Source organism: Abramis brama (genome assembly GCF_963993115.1).
Source record: "Abramis brama genome assembly, chromosome: 2".
Taxonomy (NCBI): domain Eukaryota; kingdom Metazoa; phylum Chordata; class Actinopteri; order Cypriniformes; family Leuciscidae; genus Abramis; species Abramis brama.
In genome coordinates, this window is record NC_139964.1 from 62,434,484 (window position 1) to 62,460,082 (window position 25,599).

The 25,599-nt window shown below is 36.3% G+C and overlaps 1 protein-coding gene across 1 annotated transcript; it reads right to left on the reverse strand.

Annotated features, from left to right (window-relative positions):
* Positions 1 to 75: 75 nt before the first annotated feature.
* On the reverse strand, positions 76 to 3,647 carry LOC311078493 (putative methyltransferase). The gene is made up of 6 exons (XM_084107314.1): positions 3,295 to 3,647; positions 2,546 to 2,706; positions 1,144 to 1,357; positions 872 to 975; positions 540 to 677; positions 76 to 274 (listed from the first exon to the last, which is right to left on the reverse strand). Exons 1-6 carry the CDS (start codon positions 3,403 to 3,405, stop codon positions 178 to 180), a joined length of 825 nt encoding a protein of 274 aa, XP_083963440.1. The 5' UTR covers positions 3,406 to 3,647; the 3' UTR covers positions 76 to 177.
* Positions 3,648 to 25,599: the final 21,952 nt, after the last annotated feature.

Here is a 25,599-nt window from a genome sequence, read left to right on the forward strand (position 1 = left end):
ATGAGATTTTGAGCCACTTAGAGCACTTTAGATAATTATTTTATGGTGTTCATGGAAACATTAAAGACACAATATAATAAATCCAACAGTTAAGTGTTTATTGTTCAACACAAATGCATGCTCTTTGAAGTATTGAGAAACAAGTGAAACAGAGTGATCTGTGGGTTCACAATCATTTTAGGATTTCTGTGGTTTAGAGGCTAATAAGTAGAAGTATTTCACTACCACTGTTACTTCAGTGTCAGTCGACGAGGCCCCCATTGCTTCCAACAACCTGAAAATAAAACAATGACAATTAGTAACATTTTATTAATAATATTACGTTTTATAAATATTATATATTCAGATTTCAGAAATAATTGGATTAATTAAAAAAAAAAAAAATCAAATGATGTGTTGACTTATAATTTAAGCATTTTTGATAATCTATGTATGTATAGGTTGCAATTAATAAATGAGCTGGAGCAAATCCAAAGGCTATTTTGCTTCTTTCAGAGCATCAGGGACGATGTTCTTTATGAGCCGAGACTGTCTGTTACCTGTCTGTGATGGTCTGAGACAGTCTCTTAGCCTCAACAGGATCCTTCTCCAGGAAACCTTGATATGTAGCAAAAGATTCAACCAAGCCAATGAACCTTGACAGTGGCATCATCATCCGAGCCTTCAGACATTCATGCCTGTGCAAACAAATATAGGCATTTAAGTGTGAATCTGATATCTTTATATTAGATTTTGAAATAAAAAAAACAGTCTTTAAAGTTTTTATGGTATTATTCGATTACATTATACCATTACGTTTATATAGCATTTTTTTATTTTTCATATGGGCATGATCCTTACAAAGCCGCTATGTAATAAAAAGCACACTTACCACTCTTTATCATCGTATGAAACAAGGTCATAGATCTTCTTGTACACTTGGAGGGAACTGGATCCTATATAAGCTTTCCTAAAAGGGTGCAGGGCTGCATAGAACTGTGAATTGAAAAATAGAGTTTACACTGAAGATCTCTAGTGCTAGAAAGCCAATCAATTAAAATGCTGCATCATACTTCACATAGGCTGCCTCAAATGAAATATTTATAATATCGGTTTCCTGAACAACAACAACCCATGAAACATTTTGTTTATGGTTTATTTAACCTCTTGACAGATTTGATTGAGTTTCGAGGTACTTTCTCCATATTCCAGCTCAAAATCCATGGTGTAGCTGAGCAGCGCGAGGCAGCCTCCAGGCCTCAGAATCCTGTCTGCCTCCCGCAGGAAGAGCGGATGGTCGAACCAGTGAGCAGCTGACATGGCAATAACCAAGTCGGCAATATCGTCCTCAAAGGGCAACTCCTCTGCAGGACTCTGTCTAATGGAGCAGGATAAACAGATACATATCCATAGTGTTAGTACAGTGTTGGGGGGGGGGGGGGGGGGGGGGGGGTAAAAAGTGGATAAAAAAATAATTGTAAGATATCTAGAAATTATAATAAAATTATATAAAATTTCATAAATGTATATAAAATTTTGAAATATACATATACAGTATTAATATATATATATATATATATATATATATATGTGTGTGTATAAATAGTAAATAGTACACAGTATATTATATTTTATATATATATATACACACACAGTATAAAAAGAGGTATCCTTCTCTGCTTCTATTGTTTATCAATCATTCTAAGAACTTGTGTTGAACAATAAAGCATTTGTGTTGACAACTAAACACTTAAAGCTATACTGTGTAGGATTTTCACCCATCTAGCAGTAAAATTGTATATGACTACCAACTGAATATTACTTTCTAGCCCCTCCCATTCCGAGGGCGTTTTAACTCCTACGGTGGCCGTATTATTTCAAATCTGCCGGCAGTCGCGAGTAATCTCCCCCTCGCATTCGTCGCGGTGCCACTGAGTGTCAAAACGCGAAAGGCGAAGCTTGAATTTCCAGGTATGTCCCTCTTTGGCTAATGTATTTTCAAGATGGAGGCGCAACATGGCTGCCGCCATTCGAGCGACTCGCTCGTACGTATTCTAAATGGCAGATTCTACGCTTACGAGAATGCTTGATTAGTTGGTAGAAGTAATTACACATTAATGAGCACATATCATTTTGAAAGAACAAAGTGTTTTTTGCTAAGAATCAACTTAAAAAATTACACAGTGTAGCTTTAACATACTGATTAAAAAAATAGATTTTTATTTACTGTGTATATTGCTATTGTTATTTATTGTTCAACACAAATGCTTTATTGTTCAACACACACACACAACACTTGAATGTGACCTGGACACACTTTTGTGAGGTTTAAACATTCAATAACAAAAAGGTACCAAAATAACACCATGGTAGTGATGGAACTATACTATGTTTTTAGAAATGTGACATGCAGTACCTTAATATTCTCTGAAGTATCTTGTCAGTAGTACCATGGCATTGCCATATGCCCTCACATATACCATGGTACTGCCACAGTACTTTTTTAAGCATAATGAAGCGAATAATTGTTCTATATTTTCTTGCAGGTGTTTATAGTTATTTGTACCTGTAACACAAATTTGCTGCGTGATCTTTAGCAGAGGCTATCTCCAGTTGAGCTGAACTGATATCTGTCCCGACCACAGTCATAAAGTGAGGAGCCAGTGCTTCAGTGCCCTGTCCTGATCCACAGCCCACATCCACTGCCAGATCAAGCGGCTCCTGGATCTGTTTATTAGGTCAAAAAAAGAAAGCTTTAGCTATGCTGGTGTTTTCAACAGATGACTTATGCATCTGTCAATCGAATTTAAAGACTTAAAATGATAGTTTACGTAAAAATGTTTGTTCCAAACTCATATAATTTTCTTTCTTTGTACCAACGTGGAAGTAAGCTATTTTCTTTGATAGAGTGACAATTCGATTCATTTGACGCTATAGGCCTACAGCAAATAATGGGAAGAATAACAAAATGCTGTAAATCCTAAAATAATTATATTATGAGTTTGTAATTTCAAGCAACATAACGGAAAGTTTGTACAGCTAAAAAAAAATGGAAGATATTAAATTACAATGGCCACGCCCACTCTTATGTTGAGAATAAGGTGAATAGCACACCTGAAATCTGCTATTTTGCGTTAAAACAATTTTTAAAAAGCATTCAGGTTTCAAACATGAGGGGTTACAAATGATTACATAATTTTGATTTATATTTTCCATAGTTTCGCCTCAATAAAGACAACTAAAACATCAGATACTGTACATAATGTGCTGAGTCATTATGACAAAAGCTTTTCCAAGCACACCCATCTCACATACTCTTTTTCGAAGGAAGTTCAGCACTTCATCTATGAGTTCCTGAGGAGGAGACACCCGGTAACGCTGGTAAGATTCAGCATGTGCTTTTCCATCAAAATGTCTCTGAGCCATTTCCCCTTTCTAGTCAATCCAACAGACACAACCTGAGAATCTGGCCTTGGGTTATTCATTACAACAAGCATAGGCGGAGTGTGTGGGGTAGGGCAAAACCACTGACTGCTGCTGCTTCGGATTGCTTTTACAGATAAAAGCTGCCAATAACGGCTGGTTCAGGATCAGTTTACTCCGTAATGATTAGCATATCGACGAAACATTTGCCTATCCAGTGCGGATCTGTGTTTGCGCTCTGGAGTGCTTCAAGGGTTTCGATTTACAATGTGTTTTTGCAGCGTTGAGAAATGTAGCCAATCACAGACACAACTGTTGATTTCTTGACCGCAATGTCCAATCAGAGTTGTTTAAGTTAGAATTCACTGAGCACTCGAAGAGACTCATTGTGCAGTCAGTTTCTTTGATTGTAACTGAACTTTAGTGAGATTGCGAGGGGATTATAAAGGGAGCGCTTTGCCCTCTACAATTTAAAATAATGGTTTTCTATTTTAATGTACTTTCAAATATATTTTACTTCTGTGATGCAAAGCTGAATTTTCAGCACCATTACAGTCTTCAGTGTCGATCCTTCAGAAATCATATATGCTGATTTTTTTATCAATGTTGGAAACAGTTGTGCTGCTTAATTTTTTTTAATTTTTTTTTATTTTTCAACCTGTGATACTTTTTTCAGGATTCATTTGGTAAGTCTTTACTTTCACTTTTTATCAATTTAACACATCCTTGCTGAATAAAAGTATTATTTAAAAAAAAAAGGGGAATAAAAAGAAACGGTAGTGTATTGGTACAAAAGATTCCTAATTTAAATAAATGCTGTTCTTATTTTTTTACTTTTTAAACTCAGAATCCTTAAAAAAGTATCAAAGGTTATACGTATATTCAAATGGAAAACCATTATTTTAAATTGTAGTAATATTTCATCATATTACTGTTTTTTTTCTGTATCTTTGATCAAATAAATGCAACCTTGATGAGCACACACACACACACACACACACACACACACACATATATATATATATATATATATATATATATATATGCCCCTTTTTTACATTTGAGCCCTTGGCCCTGCATGTTTACTGTAGCTAGCGTGAGGAGTTATTAGCTTTAATATCCTCGACCTTCGGGTGCCTGGTGTGGGCAAGGAGCCTTTTCTACCCAACATTTACTTGTTATTGAAAATGTCGGTGTTCACAGAGCCTGCTTTGGAGAAGAAATGATCAGAACTGAGTTACTCCCAGCAGAGCGTGCAGACCCTTTCACTGTGGCTCATCCACCACAGAAAACACTCCAAAACCAAAATCCACACTTTATAAAATTATATGATCAATAAGTTATGACAACATATGATCTTACATTGCATTAACTCATCAAAATAAATTAAGCCATTTTTGATTTTTTTTTGTGCAAGTTAATACAAGATTCACCTCATTTTTAAAACAGTTTAATGTAATTTAAGTTGAAATGACTTAAGCATCGAAGTTGATTGTACTTAAAAATGTAAGGCAGAAACAAGGGAAGAAACATGAAAAGACGAGCATGCAGTTTATGGATGGAGAGACAATATATTGATCCGTTGCTGACATGAATGAATCACTTCCTAGTTAAACAGTTCCATTCAAATTAGTTCAAATGTATTCAACTTCATAAAACACGTGTTTTATGTTTCAATAGTCAAGAATGGATCTTTCAATTTTTACTTAGCAAACTTTTTTAATTACACAAAATAAAAAAAATAAACCAAACAATTTTTAAACTTTTATTTTCAATAATTAAAGGTAGTGTGTCGATTCAATTAAAAATCCACATATTACATATTTTAAAATATTACATAATTCATTGATGCCTGTTTATAAATTGTTTGAAAATTACATGGCCAGGACAGTACATTTATGAAGTGATCTGAAATTCTGAATTTGCGTCGTTGAAACAATGGATGTTAACTGAAAGCACTGCACAAAACCAGCACCAATCTATCACCAAACCAGCACCAATTAATAGCATTAATGGTAAGTAGTATTCAAGTCACTTGTATTTAGTCTATGTTGATACACCGTTTACCATTTGCTCAAACTATCATAGTTGGTTAATGAAGCCCAGGCCCTCAGGCCTATTATGTGAAGTGTAGGCTGACAACAACACGCGAAATGGTGACGTGAAAGGACTTATATTTTAACATGTTTGATAATTATGCAGCAATAGTAGGCTATACTAATTAAGCTTGATCCTACTTTAAGCTTGATCCATGTTGCAAATGTGACATTTTTCAGATTTATGCCAGTTTAGTTGATTTTATTTGCCAATTTCTATAAAAATGCTCTCTGTTGCAGTGACATACGTGTGTGTTTGTGTGTGTGTGTGTGTGTATGAGATAGAAAGTTCGTTCCACTTTGGGTTTATGCTCTAGGACCAGACCTTGATTTAAATGTAATTTTCTTTTTAGATTTATGCCAGTTTTGTTTATTTTATTTGCCAATTTCTGTAAAAATGCTCTCTGTTGCAGTCACGTACATTTGTGTGTTTGTGTGTGTGTGTGTGTGTGTGTGTGTATGAGATAGAAAGTTCGTTCTACTTTTTATTGATGCTCTAGGACCAGACCTTGGTTTATTTGTAAAAAATTTCAGATTTATAATGGATTTACTACATTTTCCCATTCATTTTCAATGTGGGGTCATTTTGACCCCAAACACCTTAAATGGTAAAAAAAAAAAAATTACACACCTTTAGAACAACCAAATCAAGCCCAGTTTTTTTGTGCATGTTTAGATAGATTATTTAGGAAAAGTCACAGAGTTTCATGCCCCCGAGATGAAGGTAACACTTTTAAAAAATGAAGGAAAAGTCCATTGTGGTCATTCTGACCCCAAACAGTGATTAAAGGATGTATCCATTATGTATTTTTTAATAATATTATACTAGTATCATAACAAATGTAACACGTACGGAAGACAGGGTCTTGTCACACTGGAAAGTAATGTCTTACTTTCACATTCATTTCAAAACACCTAGTTCAAAAAAATAAATAAAAAAATAGTACAATTATTTTCTGAATTCTGACATTATAACAAAATGCAGGCTTTTTTAACTTTAGATATAGTAATAGTAATATTTTGTATATTCATTTTCAACAAGACACAAAGGTATTCTTCTCAAAACATCAATAAATTGCAGGTTTCCTTGTGAAAACTTACCCATGAATGTTAAATGAATGAAATTATTTTATAATATTTTTGTTGTAGTTCTTTTTATTAAGTTTGTATGTAAATAACCTGATATTTAAAAAAAAGAGTGCTGTATCAAATGTGACAGCGAGCCCCAGTCTCTCCAACACAACGTGCCTCTTCTCAAGAAGTGCAGCAGGGGGCGCTATCACACAGCAGAACATGTTCAGCCACTGCCACTAGTGCACTGCACTCATTTAAACATGCACATGCACTGTGATTCTGACACACAGAGACTGTCATTGCAAGTTATTTTGAAACAAAAAGTTATTACCATAAACAAACAAATACCCTTTTTTAGTTTAAATTCTGCTTCGATTATTTCCTCAAATTTGAGTGCTGTGACTAATTACTACACATAATTTGTAAAATGAATATCTTTTGAAAGTGTGGAGAAAAAAAAACCTCATCAAATTAGCACGTTACAAACAATCTGCCCTGGGCAACAGTGGTTGTACTAGATTAAATTTCACGCATGCTGATTGGCTGAATAATATTATCAGCTCCGCCTACTTACTAAGCCTCTGATGACTTGTGTTTGGCTGTCAGATTTTGACGTGACAGCTGCGAGACTGTCAATAAGTCAGGAAGCTGGTCATCGGGCAGCCAATTCCCTAAGCCGCACGGGTTTAAGGGTTTTAATTATTCATTGGTCACACGTCTGGTCCATACAGGAATCAATCAGACCAGCCTGTGTTTGGATGGGTTTATAGGTGTCAGGGCAGAGAGGCCTGGACCTGTGTACCTCAGCACTGCGCATCCCTGCAGATAAAATCAATCACTGCTGATCACATCAGTATTTGCATCCACTGCCACACCTGTCAGAGAGAAACACACAAACAGAGAGAGAGAGAGAGAGAGAGAGAGAGAGAGAGAGAGAGAGAGAGAGAGAGAGAGAGAGAGAGAGAGCATACGCAAAAAGAGGATGCACTTTATTATTTGACCAGAAACATAGGCTACTTTAAACCGATTTTATAGGCCCCGCAATTGCGAGTAATAGGCCTAAAGTCAGAATTGCTGGACATAAACTCACAATTGCGAGAGTAAAGTCAGAAATGTGAGAAAAAAAAGTCACAATCACCTTTTTTCATTTTTATTCAGTGGTGGAAACAAGCTTCCATAGGTCAACGCAGTAAATTTAGGGAAACTTTCGCTTTTAGCGAAATTCCTGATCGTGAGGATTTCTGTTGAAATGAATTTATTTGTAGCACAATGGTAAATGTGACCGTATATTTCGTGTTCTGATTTATAGAGATCATATTTCACTGTTTAGTTACCAAAAAAGATTGTCATATTTTTGCATTGTTTAGTTCAGAACATGTCACTTCTATGGAAGATTGTTTCCACCACAGAAGGAAAAAAAGGTAATTGCGACTCTTAATCTCACAATTTTTTCCCCAATTGCAAGTTTATGACGGGGCAGACAAGGTAACTATATATCGCCCCCTTCATTATTACATCTATTACAGAAGAATAAACCACAGAAAAATATAATTGAGATAAACTCACAATTGTGAGAAGTCATAATTATGAAATTTAAACGTTTTGTCTCACAATAATTTTTTTCCTCAGAATATTCAAGTTTATATCTGGCAATTCAGAATTGACAACTCGCATATATATTTCAAGTTGTTTTCTAAACTTGGAATTGCAAGAAAAAAGTCATAATTACGAGATATAAACTCACAATTGTGGGGAAAAAAGTCAGAATTGCAAATTCTAAACTTAGAATTGCGAGATATAAACTTAGAATTGTGGAAAAAGTCAGAATTGCGAGATATAAACTCAGAATTGCGAGTTATAAACTCAGAATTGCGAGTTATAAACTCAGAATTGCGAGTTATAAACTCAGAATTGCGAGTTATAAACTTAGAATTGCGAGAAAGTTAGAATTGCGAGATATAAACTCAGAATTGCGAGAAAGGTAGAATTGCGAGATATAAACTCAGAATTGCGAGAAAGGTAGAATTGCGAGATATAAACTCAGAATTGTGGAAAAAGTCAGAATTGCGAGATATAAACTCAGAATTGCGAGATATAAACTCAGAATTGCAAGTTATAAACTCAGGATTGCAAGTTATAAACTCAGGATTGCGAGATAAAAAGTCAAAATTACTTTTTTTTAATTCTGAGGCAAAACAAGCTTCCATACACTTCTCAGTTTATGAATTATTTGGTAACACTTTACAATAAGGTTCATTAGTTAACTACATTAGTTAACATTAACTAATAATGAACTGCACTTATACAGCATTTGTTCATCTTTGTTCATGTTAATTTCAGCATTTACTAATACTTTATTAAAATCTTGTTAACATAAGGTAATGCACTGTGAACTAACATGAACAAACAATGAACAGCTTTATTTTGATTAACTAACATTAACAAAGATTAACAAAAACAGTAGTAAATGTATTGCTCATTGTTAGTTCATGTTAGTTAATACATTTACTAATGTTTAATAAAGGAACCTTATTGTAAAGTGTTACCAATTATTTAAAAAATCTTTACTCTGCACAAGTACATAAAAACTGACACAGAGATTGCCCACTGTACATTACGAACATTATTCTTCTGTGATATTAACAAAATAGATAGATAGAGTTATCTTGTCTCCCCCCATTAAACCTTCATATAGCTACTGTAGGCATAAACATTATAACTATTTGACTAACTTGTCCATTAAGGTTGTCTGCAAGAGAAAACATGCAAGAATGGAGTGCTTTTGTAGAAGCTTTACATGCGTAGGCTCATTCCAGCTTGTGTCTGTAAGCTAGCGGTGTGACGTTACGAACACACTCACACACTTTATTTTATACTTTTGTTAAACCCTTTTACTCAAAGACTAACAGGCCTCCAAATAACAAAGCGTGCTTTTGCATTGTATATGTGTCATCAATGATGTGTCATGAATGTTTTAGAGTCCTCAGACCTTGTGAAAAGATGCCAGATTCTTTCACACTGAAAGACAAAAGAGGTTAAAACTTTACCATCACTTCAATTTCAATTTCACTCATAAACTTTGCCTGTAAAGAGAAAAGGTCATTATTCATATATTTTTTTTATGTGTTCTTAAATGATGCCACTCTTGGAGAAAGATCAACGTCATCATTGTGAACATTGAAACAGAACAATAACTTTTATTACAAATGACTTCCGTCTTGTGCGCATGAAGAGCTATTTTCCAAATAACTTTCTCGAAGGCCAGTTTTATGAATACATTAACATCAAAACTAATGGCCAATATCCTGATGTTCTTCTGGTTATTGCTACCGGAACATTCATATCTGTACATGCACGGCACGCTCTAAAAAGTCAATAGTGCAAGAAGAGGAAATGTCTTTCTAATGAACATGCTTAGATGCTCAGGATCAGAGATTTGAACTAAGTGCTTCACTCCTAAAAATAAAGGTTCTTTATTGGCATTCATAGTTTCATGGAGAACCTTTCCATTGCACAAAAGGTTCTTTAGAGTGGAAAAAAAAGGTTCACGATAAGAAAAAAAAAATGGTTCTTTTAAGAACCTGAAAGCTTCATTGAAAGCTTCTTTGGGGAACCAAAAGTGGTTCTTCTTTGGCATCGCTGCAACATATTTTGTTGATCCTGGAACAAAATTTAGTCCTAAGCCTATCCCTACACATAACTTATCCCTAAAACCAGAGGCAAATGATCGGTGAATCATCTGTGCCTTTCAGTCAGGTGCAACTTATTTTCGGAAAATATATACAGTGAGGAAAATAAGTATTTGAACACCCTGCTATTTTGCAAGTTCTCCCACTTGGAAATCATGGAGGGGTCTGAAATTGTCATCGTAGGTGCATGTCCACTGTGAGAGACATAATCTATAAAAAAAAAAAAATCCAGAAATCACAATATATGATTTTTTAATTATTTATTTGTATGATACAGCTGCAAATAAGTATTTGAACACCTGTCTATCAGCTAGAATTCTGACCCTCAAAGACCTGTTAGTCTGCCTTTAAAATGTCCACCTCCACTCCATTTATTATCCTAAATTAGATGCACCTGTTTGAGGTCGTTAGCTGCATAAAGACACCTGTCCACCCCATACAATCAGTAAGAATCCAACTACTAACATGGCCAAGACCAAAGAGCTGTCCAAAGACACTAGAGACAAAATTGTACACCTCCACAAGGCTGGAAAGGGCTACGGGGAAATTGCCAAGCAGCTTGGTGAAAAAAGGTCCACTGTTGGAGCAATCATTAGAAAATGGAAGAAGCTAAACATGACTGTCAATCTCCCTCGGACTGGGGCTCCATGCAAGATCTCACCTCGTGGGGTCTCAATGATCCTAAGAAAGGTGAGAAATCAGCCCAGAACTACACGGGAGGAGCTGGTCAATGACCTGAAAAGAGCTGGGACCACCGTTTCCAAGGTTACTGTTGGTAATACACTAAGACGTCATGGTTTGAAATCATGCATGGCACGGAAGGTTCCCCTGCTTAAACCAGCACGTCAAGGCCCGTCTTAAGTTTGCCAATGACCATTTGGATGATCCAGAGGAGTAATGGGAGAAAGTCATGTGGTCAGATGAGATCAAAATAGAACTTTTTGGTCATAATTCCACTAAACGTGTTTGGAGGAAGAAGAATGATGAGTACCATCCAAGAACACCATCCCTACTGTGAAGCATGGGGGTGGTAGCATCATGCTTTGGGGGTGTTTTTCTGCACATGGGACAGGGTGACTGCACTGTATTAAGGAGAGGATGACCGGGGCCATGTATTGCGAGATTTTGGGGAACAACCTCCTTCCCTCAGTTAGAGCATTGAAGATGGGTCGAGGCTGGGTCTTCCAACATGACAATGACCCGAAGCACACAGCCAGGATAACCAAGGAGTGGCTCTGTAAGAAGCATATCAAGGTTCTGGCGTGGCCTAGCCAGTCTCCAGACCTAAACCCAATAGAGAATCTTTGGAGGGAGCTCAAACTCCGTGTTTCTCAGCGACAGCCCAGAAACCTGACTGATCTAGAGAAGATCTGTGTGGAGGAGTGGGCCAAAATCCCTCCTGCAGTGTGTGCAAACCTGGTGAAAAACTACAGGAAACGTTTGACCTCTGTAATTGCAAACAAAGGCTACTGTACCAAATATTAACATTGATTTTCTCAGGTGTTTAAATACTTATTTGCAGCTGTATCATACAAATAAATAGTTAAAAAATCATACATTGTGATTTCTGGATTTTTTTTTTTTAGATTATGTCTCTCACAGTGGACATGCACCTACGATGACAATTTCAGACCCCTCCATGATTTCCAAGTGGGAGAATTTGCAAAATAGCAGGGTGTTCAAATACTTATTTTCCTCACTGTATACCAGGGAAGAGTACTGTACCATTACTAAAAATCTAAATGCATTGTAAAACATGAAAACAAGTGTTTTTCAGTAGATGGTATAACATTGCTTATTTTATTCCAGCGTCCATCCACAAAACCCATGAGAGGTTTAACGGAGAAAGAAGGGTGCTTTAACTATGCAATAAGCAACGATAATTACGGGTGCTAGATTATTAAACAAATTACTCATCATCTCTTTAAACGCAATCGATTAAAGCGAAATGCGATTAAGATTTGATTGGGTTAAAAAATATAAATCCTGAATCAGCCACTTGCAGGTAAATGAGGATAACGATTAGATTGCAGATGTGGTTGCTTTGATTAATGTGGGTTTGTCAATGGCCGTCTCTCTGCTGTCATCCAAACCATTATGTTCTGATTTAAGCGATGCTGCAAATTCCTCCTGATTCTCATTTACCGTCACCTCAAAGCCCAGTGCCCGACCGACCCCTAAATCTGACCTTGTTAGTATGACTGGCTCTAGAGACGTACGTGTGTGCGTGTTTGGCTAAAGAAAATGGTGTGCTGCAACATTTAAGCCCCTTTTAATTACTGCCCAACACCCCATAATGACAATTAGATGAGATTCAGTGGCAAAGGCATATATCAAAGTCATTGAGGAATGGGGGAAAGAGAGATCTTTGTGCGTCATTCCTTGATTGAGAAGCCTGAATGTTTGTTCAATCATATTGAGACTGTGATTGACAGAATGCTACCAAATTCTGGACACTTTTAAACTGATGACCACTATCAAGGGCAATGACGTTAAGGAGCAAATTAAAGCGAGCTTATATGCCAAAAAATAAATAAATTAAAAAAATTCAAATGTGGCAGTTAATCAATAGTGACTTTATGGCCACAAACAATAACTATTAAAAATGTACATTATGTCAACACAACACATTATCAGGGTACATAAAATCTAACATGCAACACTCTAATGTACATATTAATAACAAAAATAAGAAAGAAATATTGTATTTCAATAAAATATAATCATAAGGAAAAACAGTTGTACTGATTTTTAGGGCAGCTAGTATTTTTATTTTTTTATTTATTAAAAAACTATTTTAACAATTTGTTATTTACTGTAATTTTATAGTTTACTATAAAAGCACATCTAAATGTCCCACTGAATACAATATATTTTCATCATAAATGGTATTTAATACTTTTTACAAAACAGTATCATAAGGTGTTATAATAGTGGAATTACTTTAAAGTGTGTGTGTGTGTGTGTGTGTGTGTGTGTGTGTGTGTGTGTGTGTGTGTGTGTGTGTGTGTGTACACAGATATATACACTCATGAACTGCACGGTAGCCAATTCTTCAATTCTGAATTTTGCTCATCGCTAACATCATAATCTTGCGATGGCATTCGTAAACATGCACCAGTTGCATTATGGATACATTTTCAGTGTTATCTTTTTAAAGTCACATTATTCTCAAGCACTGTGTCATAAAAAAAAAACTAGTTTCCTTTTGCTAATGTTGATCTATTTAGTTTCTTGCGTCTAATCCCTAAGAGGCAGCCTTGTGTGAAATAAGATAAATTGATTTTGCATTGATTTGAACTCATTCTTTTTAGTTCATTCTGGTCGTGTGTGTAGTGGGCGGATCTTTCCCTTCAGCAGAAGCAGGTGTCTAATAAATCAGGCCTAATGTTTAATGCATTCACAACCACGGTGATGGTAACGAGGTTAAACATATATTTTTCAAAAGCACTGACCTGTGCCTGCGCTCCTTTGTCATCTCTTCCTCTGAAACCTTTGATCACTGCTGTTGTCTTGCTGCAAAGAGAAAAGCAAATGGATTTGTTGAGGAAAAGATCAATCTTGGGTTAGTTTTGCAACCTACAATAACACTCATACCTCCTTGAATGCTTACCATAATACTCTGCATTATAAACAATAATGTCCTCGACATGCTTATTAAAAGTGACATGGCTGAATTCCTTGTGAATTCTTGCTTTTGGAATTTAATCAAAATAGCATTAGTAATTGCATTTATTTATTTTTTCACTGTTCCAACATGTATCACTCCTATTTGATGTATCAGCTTCTCAAAGTATACAGTATACATTGCTCAAATGTTGTGCTTTTGAGTATCAACTTTATCTCAGATGTTCCAGCTTAGATCTGATCTTTGGGATCTTGATGAGAAATATCGGAGTTCATATACTGAGATCTATGACTAGCATTTTATCATCAGAAAGAAATGTCTTTATTATCGAAATTCTTTTTCTTTTCCTGAATAGACAACAATTAGAGACTTAATGGTTCTCAAATATTTCTCTTGACACAAGATTTCTCTTCTACGGTCTCAGAAGAATCTTAGCAGTGTCTCAAACTATGGCTACATTTTCCAAGATACCAAAGAACTAAAAGTCAGAAATCTCAATTTGAACTCTAAGGTTCTTGTAAGGGATTTCAGGAGAAACATCTGAGACAAAGTTGATGCTAATATTAAACATATAAAAACCTGAGCACAATTTGTGACTGTTATCTTTTGAAACTTGAAAGCATGAGATAATGGGGGTCTTTTATAGGAGAAACATCTGAGAAGCAAAGCTAACTGAGGGGCCGTTTACATGACACAGTTTTCTAAATAACTTTTTATGCGTTTTGGCTGTTCATTTACACGCCAACAGTGTTTTGGGGACCTGCAAATGCAATCTTTTGAAAACGGGTTTCAAAGTGGAAGTTTTTGAAAACGATAACGTTATTGTCTCAGTGTAAACTGCAAAAACGCAAATTTGTGAAACGGTGACACCATGCACATGTATATAACATGTTCAATAGGCGCATAGTTTTTCTTTACAATGTGACATCGACAACTACTGGCCTGGCATCATAATACAGCGGTTTTAGTCGTTTTCGAGGATCGTTTTGACAATGTTGTTGTCTGTATGCGAAAAACGAAAAGGAAAACCTTTCCATTTTTAGCACTTCTTTGTCATGTAAAAATACCCTGAGATGATACAGAGAGACCAGACATAACGAAGTTCTCACACTATTCTTCTGGCACGATCACTTTATTAGCAAAATATCTCTGGTGCGTTCTCACTCAATCGCCACTCATTGTATTTTCTGTAATTTGCAAGAAATGTAATATGAAGATTATGCAAAGTAACATGTATTTTTATCAAACTGTGAAAGCGAATAGTGCATAGCAGGCACATACTGGTATGAACATAGATAGCCAATCTATCGATTCAATATGCGTCATATGACTAAATGTGTCATAATTTTCAATAGCTACCTCCATTTTCACATTCAACACTACAATGGGAAAACATTTTAAAATGTATCCACTTAAAATGAAATTTTCACAGGACAAAAACACCATTAAAGTGTAGATTGAAGGCCGAAATGCAGATAAAAAGATACGTTTTCAAATGGATCCAGATTATGTAGCCTCATTGCTGTCTAGAACAATGATTTTGTATGGCTCCATTATTTACTCAGCTGATTTGAATCATCAGCTCGTTAGCAAATAAATTGAACTTTGGCCTGTCAGACATTCAGTACAAAAAAAATTGCAGTGTCGATTTGAGTATGACTGGTGTTGAGCATTCTCCAACCTCTTTAATAAGCGAGTTGAATCTCTAACAGCACCATGTTTTGGTCAAACCAGGAGTGAATGTTGATCTGAGAGCAGAATTCTGTTCCATATCTAGGAGTATGATCTTGTTAAGAGGTTTGGAATCTGCAGTCTGGTCCTGGATCAGTGCTGAGGGAACACGCTGGGTGAGTATAGCTGATGGCAGACAGCTGGAATGCCATTAGTTGTGACCCGACTGCTGGCAGCTCATCAAACCATCCACCGGGGCACCGGAGTGGAGGGGTTGCCATGACGACCGCTCCTCCGTTACATAACCTGCGATTGGAGGAAAATGGAGACCCAGAGCGAATGGAGGTTTCAGGCTTACAGTGTGGTTTGAGTTTGCCTGAGGGACTTATTGCTGTGTGAAGAGAGGTGTGATGGCTCCTGCAATACACTCAGCATGAGAGGATATACTATAGAGCACCAAAGTCCAAAAGCATCTCTGCCCACATAAAGTTAGTTTAGTAAAAAAATGATTTTACTAACCATAAATAAAACACACTTTCTTTTTTTCTTTTTTTTACTAGGAATGGGAATTTAGGTTCTGATTCCAATTCAATTTAAGGATCCTGGCTGATTAATTATTTAATTTCATGATTAATTTAATACTTTTGAAGAAGAACACAACTTGGCCCCTATCAAATAATAGGTCTAAATACTGAACACTAAATACTAAACAAAAATAAATAAATACATATATAAACACACACACACAGATATACACTCACTGGCCACTTTATCAGAGACACCTTACAAGTACAGGGGTTGGACCCCATTTTGCCTTCAGAACTGCCTTAATTTTTCGTGGCGTAGATTCAACAAGGTTCAACAAACATTCTGTTATTTTGGTCCATATTGACATGATAGCATCACGCAATTGCTGCAGATTTGCTGGCTGCACATCCATGATGCAAATTTCCTGTTCCACTCAGGTACTCAGGTATAGGCTGTGGTGTTTATACGATGCTCAATCGGTACTAAGGGGCCCAAAGTGTGCCAAGAAAAATCCCCCACACCATTACACCACCAGCAGCCTGAACCACTGATCCATTGCAGGATGGATCCATGCTTTCATGTTGTTCACACCAAATTCTGACCAAACCATCTTATTGTTGCAGCAAAAATCAAGACTCATCAGACCAGGCAACATTTTTCCAATCTTTTGTCCAATTTTGTAGAGCCTCAGCCCTTTAGTTTCCAGTTCTTAGCTGACAGGAGTGGCACTGATGTTTCTTCTGCTGCTGTCCATCTGCTTCAAGGTTCGGCGTGTTGTGTGTTCAGATCTCTTCTGCAGACCTTGGTTGTAGCGAGTGGTTATTTGAGTTACTGTTGCCTTTCTATCGGCTCAAACCAGTCTGGCCATTCTCCTCTTCTGGCATCAACAAGGCATTTCCACCCACAGAACTGATGCTCACTGTATATTTTCAGACCATTCTCTGTAAATCCAAGAGATGGTTGTGCATGAAAATCCCAGTAGATCAGCAGTTTCTGAAATACTCAGACCAGCCAATCTGGCACCAACAACCATGCCACATTCAAAGTCACTGAAATCACCTTTCTTCCTCATTCTGACATTCTACTGAACTACATGGTTTATAACATGTGCTCTCAAAGGGAAATGCAAGACTTAGTGCTCTTAAATATTTGCCATAATTTAACATCTCAAATTAGTGCTAGATGATTTAAATCTTAAAATAGGCAGACACAATTAAATATCCAATATCAGACTATACTAAAAAGTAAATAATAATAAAAACACATTGATATAGGTTGATAACAATGTAGTTCACCTATACAATCATCATCTACTTTCAACGTATTAAAAAGAAAAAGTTTTGTCATTCTGCTTGACATCTCCAATAAGATTCCACAGAAAAAAGAACGCGAGTAGACAGTGGCAAAATTTTCATTTTTGGGTGAAGTATCTCTTTAAGCTTGTCTTGTGAGACATCCACAGCTTTTGCACTTTGGCAAAGGCATTCTGTTCAAGCAACTGTTGCCATGAGATCTGCTTACGAGCACTCTCTTTATTCGCATTAGCAATACAAAAGCCTTTCAGAAAACTGTGACAGATGCACACTCATCAATTAAAGCTCTGCCCGTTCAGCATTTGCTACATCCAGTCTAGACTCACTTGAGACACGTTCCTCCACCGCTTTTACCGGCCATTCTTCAGGATTAACAGAGACAGGCCCTGTTGGCCGCTTCTCCTCTTTTCCACATTCTGACCGTGCTCCAGTTTTGCCAGAGATTATTCAAGTCACACACAACCTGTCCATTTCCAGGGCATCTGTCACGGAGTAAGATGCAGCCATGGTCATTGGGAGATTGATGGGTGGTCTGGGACCTCAGGGGCCTGAATTAATTTTTAATGGCTGCCACATTGCATCCAACTTCCTTTGCACACACCCACCAGCACTTAAAAGCAAAAACGATGGCTCAGCCCTTTTGCAGTGCAACAGAGGCCAGGATGCTGCAGGTGCTTAGCACGTGTTGATGAGTGGGTGTTTGCTTATTTACTAGGGCACATATGCTTTTGTGGAGGGTAGTTAGGCGTGGAAAGAAGATTTTCCTTTGTTTGAACGCTCCATGTTGTATAGACCCCCATTCCACCCCCTCCAATATGGTTGCACAGTCCAAGATTTACTATACATTGATTAGATTTGCATTCGACTGGAAAATGTGATATGATGAGATATGTAATGTTAATACAATAACCAGCCCTCCTACAAAGAAATGCCAATCTTTCCTCATTAAAAAGACATTACATGACTGAACTCTCCTGAAAGCTTCTTACGCTGTTTGATGGACATCATAATAATTTATTATTACTTTACAGTAGTAACGATAACTGATGTAACAAGAGTATTTTGGTAGAAACTACCTAACAACACTCTACTAATATCCTAGCATGTATAGAGCAACCTGTTTAAAACCATCATAACACTTAAGCAAACCAACAGTCACCAAAATGCCCAGGCAACCCCCTAGCAAATGAATGGCATGTTAAAAACCACTCAGAACACTTTAAGGTAACTACATAGCAACATGCTAACAATCACATAAAATACCCTAGCAAATGCACAGCAACATACTAAAAAAAAAAACTAGCAACAACCTGGAACAACCCAGCAACCACCCTAGTGAAGCCGCAGAGTGAAAACACTCTGAATTCTCAAACAACCACATAGCAAAACCCTAGCAAACACACAGAACACCCTAGAGGCTGCATTGCAACATGCAAAAACATTCAGAATTCTTAAACAACCACTTAGCAACGCCCTAGCAACAACACAGAACACCCTAGAGCAGTGATCTCAAACTCAATTCCTGGAGGGACACAGCTCTGCACAGTTTAGCTCCAACTCACACCTGCAAGGAAGTTTCTAGTAATCCTGAAGACCTTGATTAGCTGGATCAGGTGTGTTTGATTAGGGTTGGAGCAAAACTGTGCAGAGCTGTGGCCCTCCAGGAATTGAGTTTGAGATCACTGCCCTACAGGCTGCATTGCAACATGCTAAAAAAAAAACATTCAGAATTCTTAAAGTCGGCATGAAATGGAAGTTGTGATCGTCTTTTCTTCCCTATTGTGATGTATATCTGAATAAAACAGCTTCTTCATTTATATAAAAAACACTGCAATATTCCATAAAAATCCATTTTGATTTCATAGTGACAACCACCTAGCAATGCCCTAACATCCACGTTCAGTAGCACTATACAATTAAACCACTCAGAATATCTTAGCAACCGCATATAAGTCCTGTCAACCAACTCAACATTCCCAGAAAGTGTACAAATCCATAATTGTTCATTCATTTAAACAATAACTTCAATAAAAGACTTCAATAACAATATCAACGACTAACATGGTAGTCGTTTTAAGCGTTCTGTTCATCATTGCCTTTATGTTGTTTTCACCTTCAAAATACAACCAAAAAGAAACATTTTCAATGAACTGACAGAGATATAATGAAGAGAAAGAAAACATATGATAGCTCTATAGATCTAAGTGAAATTAAGGAGTATATCAGTGTTTTCTTTTCTCCCTCACCCTCTCTTTAAAAGGACGAGAACGGTAGAGCAGGGTGGTGGAAATAAAACGTGTGGCGAAATATTTGAAATTGGACAGAGAGGCTATTAAGGCTCTGCTGACAAGCTTCTTTTACGACGCTGCTATCATACCATCTGCTATTTTCCAGTCAATTAAACCATTATAGGATTTGAGATCAATTAATCTCGTCAAGTAATAGCTTTATATCCTTGTTTGCTTTCTTATAGCCCAATATTGTTGCGCACTATATGTCACAACGAGGCAAAAAAGTTAATGGTCTGTTGCTCCTCTTTTCATTATTTGCTTTGTATTTGGCTCTCGTCATGATTTGTGGGAGTTTTTTCCCTACACATCACACTTAAAAGCAAACAACAACAGAGCCAAAGTGACTCTCTCTAAATAGAGTTTATGATCTCCATCAAACACGTTCACACAGGACGCCCAGATAGCAATTCAACATTCAGTATATAAAATGTCAACACTTGCATATAAACTTTGAGGGTGACAGCAACAAATTTGTTGGCCACATGAGAAAACATGACAGAATAACAATAGATTATTATGATTATGCATAATTTTATAGGTACTAAATATACAAATCCCTCTAGAAGAATCAAGTGTGTGCCAGAAGCTGTTTTGGACCATGGTAACTGGTCTAAGCTGGTTAGCTGACAGACCTACTAAGGTTTTCAAGCTTTTGTTAGTCGACCAGCTAATGAATTAAAATTAAAAATTATAATAAATGTTAGCTTTAGATATACATATAATCTTATAAATGGATTTATAACAGTAATATACCATAACTGAGAGTATTTCTCCTCCTGTTAGTGGATTTCTTCCTGACATTGGCTATTGATCTGAAGATGATCTGCATTCAATAGGTCAAACAGGTGGATCTGTGTCTACACTGACAGTCCTTCATGATGCATTAGTCCTTAAGCACACATAATACGAGCGTCTACAGATTTCCAATGGCAATTTTCACTCTACAGGTGAAGACAGAATCTATATGCTCTGCAAACAATGTTTAAAAAAAAAAAAAAATACTCACCTTCATGTTGTTCAAAACCCACAAGACATTATTTTTTCTGAGGAGTACAAAAGGATATGTTTTTGTTGTTGTATTTCTCATTCTTTTTAATGCATCACATTAAATATAATAAAAGAAAACAATAGAAAAACAACAGTCAGTATGAATCATTCACTATATCCATGTCATTATTCACTGAACACCACTGTGACAGGAGTCAGTGAGAGATTCGGATGAGCCTGATTTGAGAACAAATCATTCAGGCTGGTTTTGTGATTCATTGAAAAGATCCAACAGAGAATGGATTATGAATTGTACATCACTATTTCTCTCGTGAACTCACATGAACATGCCAAGGATGGCTAGGGCTATGATTACCATGTTCATTCGCCATGGCTGTGAAGACTGATGTGGTAGCAAAATACAATGCAAAATGAAGTTAAACCACAATTCATATCTGCCTCTGTCCCTCTCTTCGTCCAGGAGTCTAATGCAGTTATTGCTCACATCATCAATGTCCAGTGTCAACAACATCCCTCTGTCTCTCTCTTTCCACTGCTTCAGAGACCCCTTCCCTGACCCTGCCTGTAATTGAATTAAAGCCACATTAAACAGAATAAATAGGCTGGGATTTAATTATCCGCTGACGAAGGCCACAGGGTTCCTGAGACACGTGTTCTCTGTTTAACTCCTGCGCTGCGGACGGACCGCGAGGACTGAGCTCTGCTGCTTTAATCAATGCTTTATGTGATCAAGGCCAAATGTGAATTATGCAATTGCATGTGAATACTGTGTTGAAAACCATGCACTAAGAAATGTTTCCATTTAAAGTCAACATGAAATCAAAAGTGACCCCATATACTCTCAATACACGTTCCTGGTCTTACACTACCATTCAAATGAAAATTAAGATTTTTAAATGTTTTTGAAAGACGTCTCCTATATGCTCACCAAGGCTGCATTTATTAAATACAGTAAACAATAATATTGTGAATTATTACAATTAAATAGAATTTCTGTTGATGGACAATCAAAATAAAGTGTTAGCAGATATTAAGCAGACAGTCTACTAATACTCTAATGAGAGATAGTTAAATTGCAAAGTTACATATAGTTAGTAGAATGTCTAAAGTGGACCATCGAAATAAAGCTGCTAAATTTTCAGCATCATTGCAGTCTTCTGATTTAATGACAGATATGACAATAGACTAAAATAAGTGTTACCTCGAGGAGATGTTGAAATGCTTGACTTTTACTTTCCAAAATTCCTTTAAAAAGTCTCCTTAAAGTGTGATGTTTCAGGAGGGGAACAGTCCCAACACAATCCTCCATTCCGTTTATGCTACATACATGAATGATAATAGAGAAGAAGAGTGAAATTTAGTTTTTTAAATGATCAGACTTGCATTAAAGGAGGGAATTGAACTATATGTAGAGACCATTATAGAGTCTTTAAGTTATTAGACTTAGACTTGGGCCAATAAGCATCCACCTATAAAACACCCAGAAAGTACTAAAAAGAGGAAGAAGATTATGATGAACACAACAACAATAAATTGAACAAAATTCCCCTTCATCTTAGGGCAGCCATTAAAAGAATAGTAATGCTTTAGAATAAGATCCCCAATCCAAATAGGCATAAACCTACAGAAAAGGCCCAAACACTATGAAGATGAAAAAGACAACAACAGAGCAAATGTGAGAAGAAAAAAAAACACACTGTAAAAAATTATCGTGATTTTAACGGTCAAAGACTGTAAAAATGCTACAGTGAAAAACTGTTAATTGGTTAACAGAAAGTTTCCTTACTATATACGGTGAACAACTGTGATAGATCTAACGGTACATTTAATAATAATAATAGTAATTTTACTGTAAAATACCGTTAAATTTACAGTTTTTGAAAGTGAAAAAGAACAAGTCATTGTATAATTTACAGTGAAAAAACGTAAATTGACATTCCCACAATTCCCTCCGTGACACTTCACATTTGATGTATTTTTGTTGAAATAACTATGTTTCAGTTTTTTCTAATCAGTTATGTACATTAGGGTTTTATGTTACATTTAATGTTGTTAAATTAATGCTTATTGCATAAAATTGTACGTGTGTTACCATGATGGTGTTTAGTGTTTGTATGAATGACACTGTGCAGCTTCTATATAATAGTATTAACTTTATTGTGAAAGAGCTGCTTGTGATGGTCTGTAATTCATCATGTGACTCTCATCTCCACTGTGGTTGTCAGTGTATTACTATGGTACAAAACAGATATAAATACTTCAATAGGTCAGTAAATTAATATTATATCAGATAATTAAATACAGTTTATTACTGTAAATTTAAGTAAAGTCTGTAAAATGTAAAATGTTGCTACCATATTTTTTACAGTAAATTTTTTGGCAACCACAGCTGCCGGTATTTTACCGTAAATTGAACAGATTTTTTGTTTACAGTGCAGGACCTCCAATGCAAATGTATTTATAATATTACATGTTACTGTATTGGTTCAGCTTAACACATTCAGTTACTATTTTAAGGAAGGAAAGTGGGATATATAAGGATGCTACTTGGTGAGTCAGTTTTAAACCCACAGCATTGAGTCCTTTCATTGTAAAAGTTATCATTGTAAAGATGTCCGTACTATTACGCTTAATTAAATCCATTATAAGTTAAAAGGATTTTTTTTGGCTCTGATTCTGGGGGTACCTATTAGACAAACACAGTTAGGAAGCAGTAGCACTGGTCTAATTTATATCAGCAAATGTCAAAACTTATGATAAAATAAGCAGAAGGGTTTGTAAAGCAAACCGCCATTAGTTGATTAAATAACCTTGTGTAACAGAGAGTTTTAAAAAGGAAGGTTCCTTTAAGCACATAAGCATTGCAATGAAAAGCAGATGACTGTGTAAAAACTAATGTACTGATTCTGGCATCAGATGAGCTTCTATTCAATGAGTAGAACAGTGAGATCTGAAGAGCGTGCCTACATATTTCAACAAGTCTATCTAAGTGATTGGAAAAGTGTTAAAGAAATGGGTAAAGAAAATAGTTGATTCCACTTTAATCAGCTCTCACGTTCAGTTTTGGCCTTGGCTGTTCTATGTCGTAATCCAGTAACAGAGATTTAAATTCACAACGAGACAATGATGAGATAGCACCCGTGTCACTTTAACCTGATGACCTAATGTTCACTCACAAACTATAGCTCCTCAGTATTCAACACAAGGAGATTTTCCCAAGTGAAAGGAAGCAGTGTTTAAGTACACTATTATTTTTACTAACTACGCCCATTTACATTTTAGTGCGAGTCTGCAATTTAAATAAATATGGAGTCAAAAGTACCTGAACTCTGTAACTTACTTGTGTTGAATGGTGTTGGATATTTTTATAGAAGGCTATGCCAAGCTCAGACACTTAAACTGTTTTAATTATTAACTTGATTATTGGCTAGAAAATGAACAGAGTGGAAATAAAGAGCTAAAGTTGGCCATTAACGCACTGAGGAAAATTAAATCGAGTGTGTTTAGCATTCAAAATGCTCTGATGATGTCATCATGATAATTGCATATTGAACTGTGATTTGTCTTTTTCTTCTATATAACCATCTACAGTAGGCATAACATTACTGATTATTATTCTGTACAACTGTTAATTTCCATTTTACAAATTTAAGTGGATTCAATTAATAAGTTGTGACTGTTAAACAATGACGCTCCATAATGTTTATCCACCACATCACAATACAGTTTAGGGCTGGTAATCAGAAGATAGCATGTTCAAGCCCTGTCAGGAGCAAACCATGACCCATCACCATTGTGGCTTTGAGTAAAGCACTTAACCCCAGGTTCTTCCAAGGGGATTGTCCATGTAACATGAGTGCTTAAGTAGCTCTGGAGAACCTCTGCTAAATGACTTGCTACTTGCGACTCTCTGTCCAGCTTTGTGACTGGAAGCATGCTGATAAGTTGATGAAAGATCTGATCAACAGATAACAATGAACAGCTCCGGACAGGTTCTTTTTGATAATGATAATTTACAATTAACCTTAAAGTAAGCATGAAATGAACATTTACCCTATACATTTTTAAATGGATAAATAGATGGATTTTTAAACATCTTATTGATTTTTTTTTTTTTTTTTGAATCCCATTAAAATCACTCTTTAGGACTGTTCACACCAAGAATAATAACTATAAAGATAACAATAACTATATTAGCATCCACACCAACCCACAGTAAAGTTCTGTTTCTCTTTTTGTTAATGCTCAATCTCTTTAAAGCCAGGAAAAAGTACTGATTGGCTCGTTCTGAAATCATTCATGAGATGTGAATCATCCCTCTGTGTCATTTCTGTCATGTGGTGTGGACTTCCCTATTCTCATAGAATTTGAAAGATTATTAAAAGCTTAGTCTTTGTTGTGAACAGCTTTTTGGACTATGATCAGTTCTCTGACAAATGAATTTGACTCAACTGTGCTCTGATTTAGAGAAAAAAGTGAATATAAAATCAAGAAATTTATTTGCATAGTTTTATTTACCTATAAACCACTATTGTATGCACCTTAATTAACTTCCAGTCCTAGTGTTTTTCTAACTGCTGTCATTAAACTGAGTTTTGTATTTGTTTAGGCAAGTGCATTTAGAATGAAAACACAGACCCTCAGGGGTCCTTTGCGGATGAGGTCGCCCACCACTGGCCTGGAGAGTGAAACCTGATCTCATCTCATCTCTCCGGCTCTGTTCTCGTCTCTATCAGCCCACCCAGAATCCTCCTCTGCTCACTCAGCACAATCCTGCGCTGCTGAATTACCATTTGAGGGAGCAAGGGCCTGTGCTCTAATGAAGAGAGACAGCCACTGTCATAGCGTAGTATAAACCCCACTGAAACACTCACCTCCCTGGAGAGAGCGACTAGCACT

Excerpts from the sequence above, each read along its gene's own strand:
- LOC311078493 (XM_084107314.1), bottom strand. The coding sequence starts at position 3,405 with ATGGCTCAGAGACATTTTGATGGAAAAGCACATGCTGAATCTTACCAG. Across the intron at positions 1,358-2,545 it reads GCAGCAAATTTGTGTTACAG|ACAGAGTCCTGCAGAGGAGT; the intron begins GTACAAATAACT and ends CTGCTCCATTAG. Across the intron at positions 678-871 it reads TCATACGATGATAAAGAGTG|GCATGAATGTCTGAAGGCTC; the intron begins GTAAGTGTGCTT and ends TTGTTTGCACAG.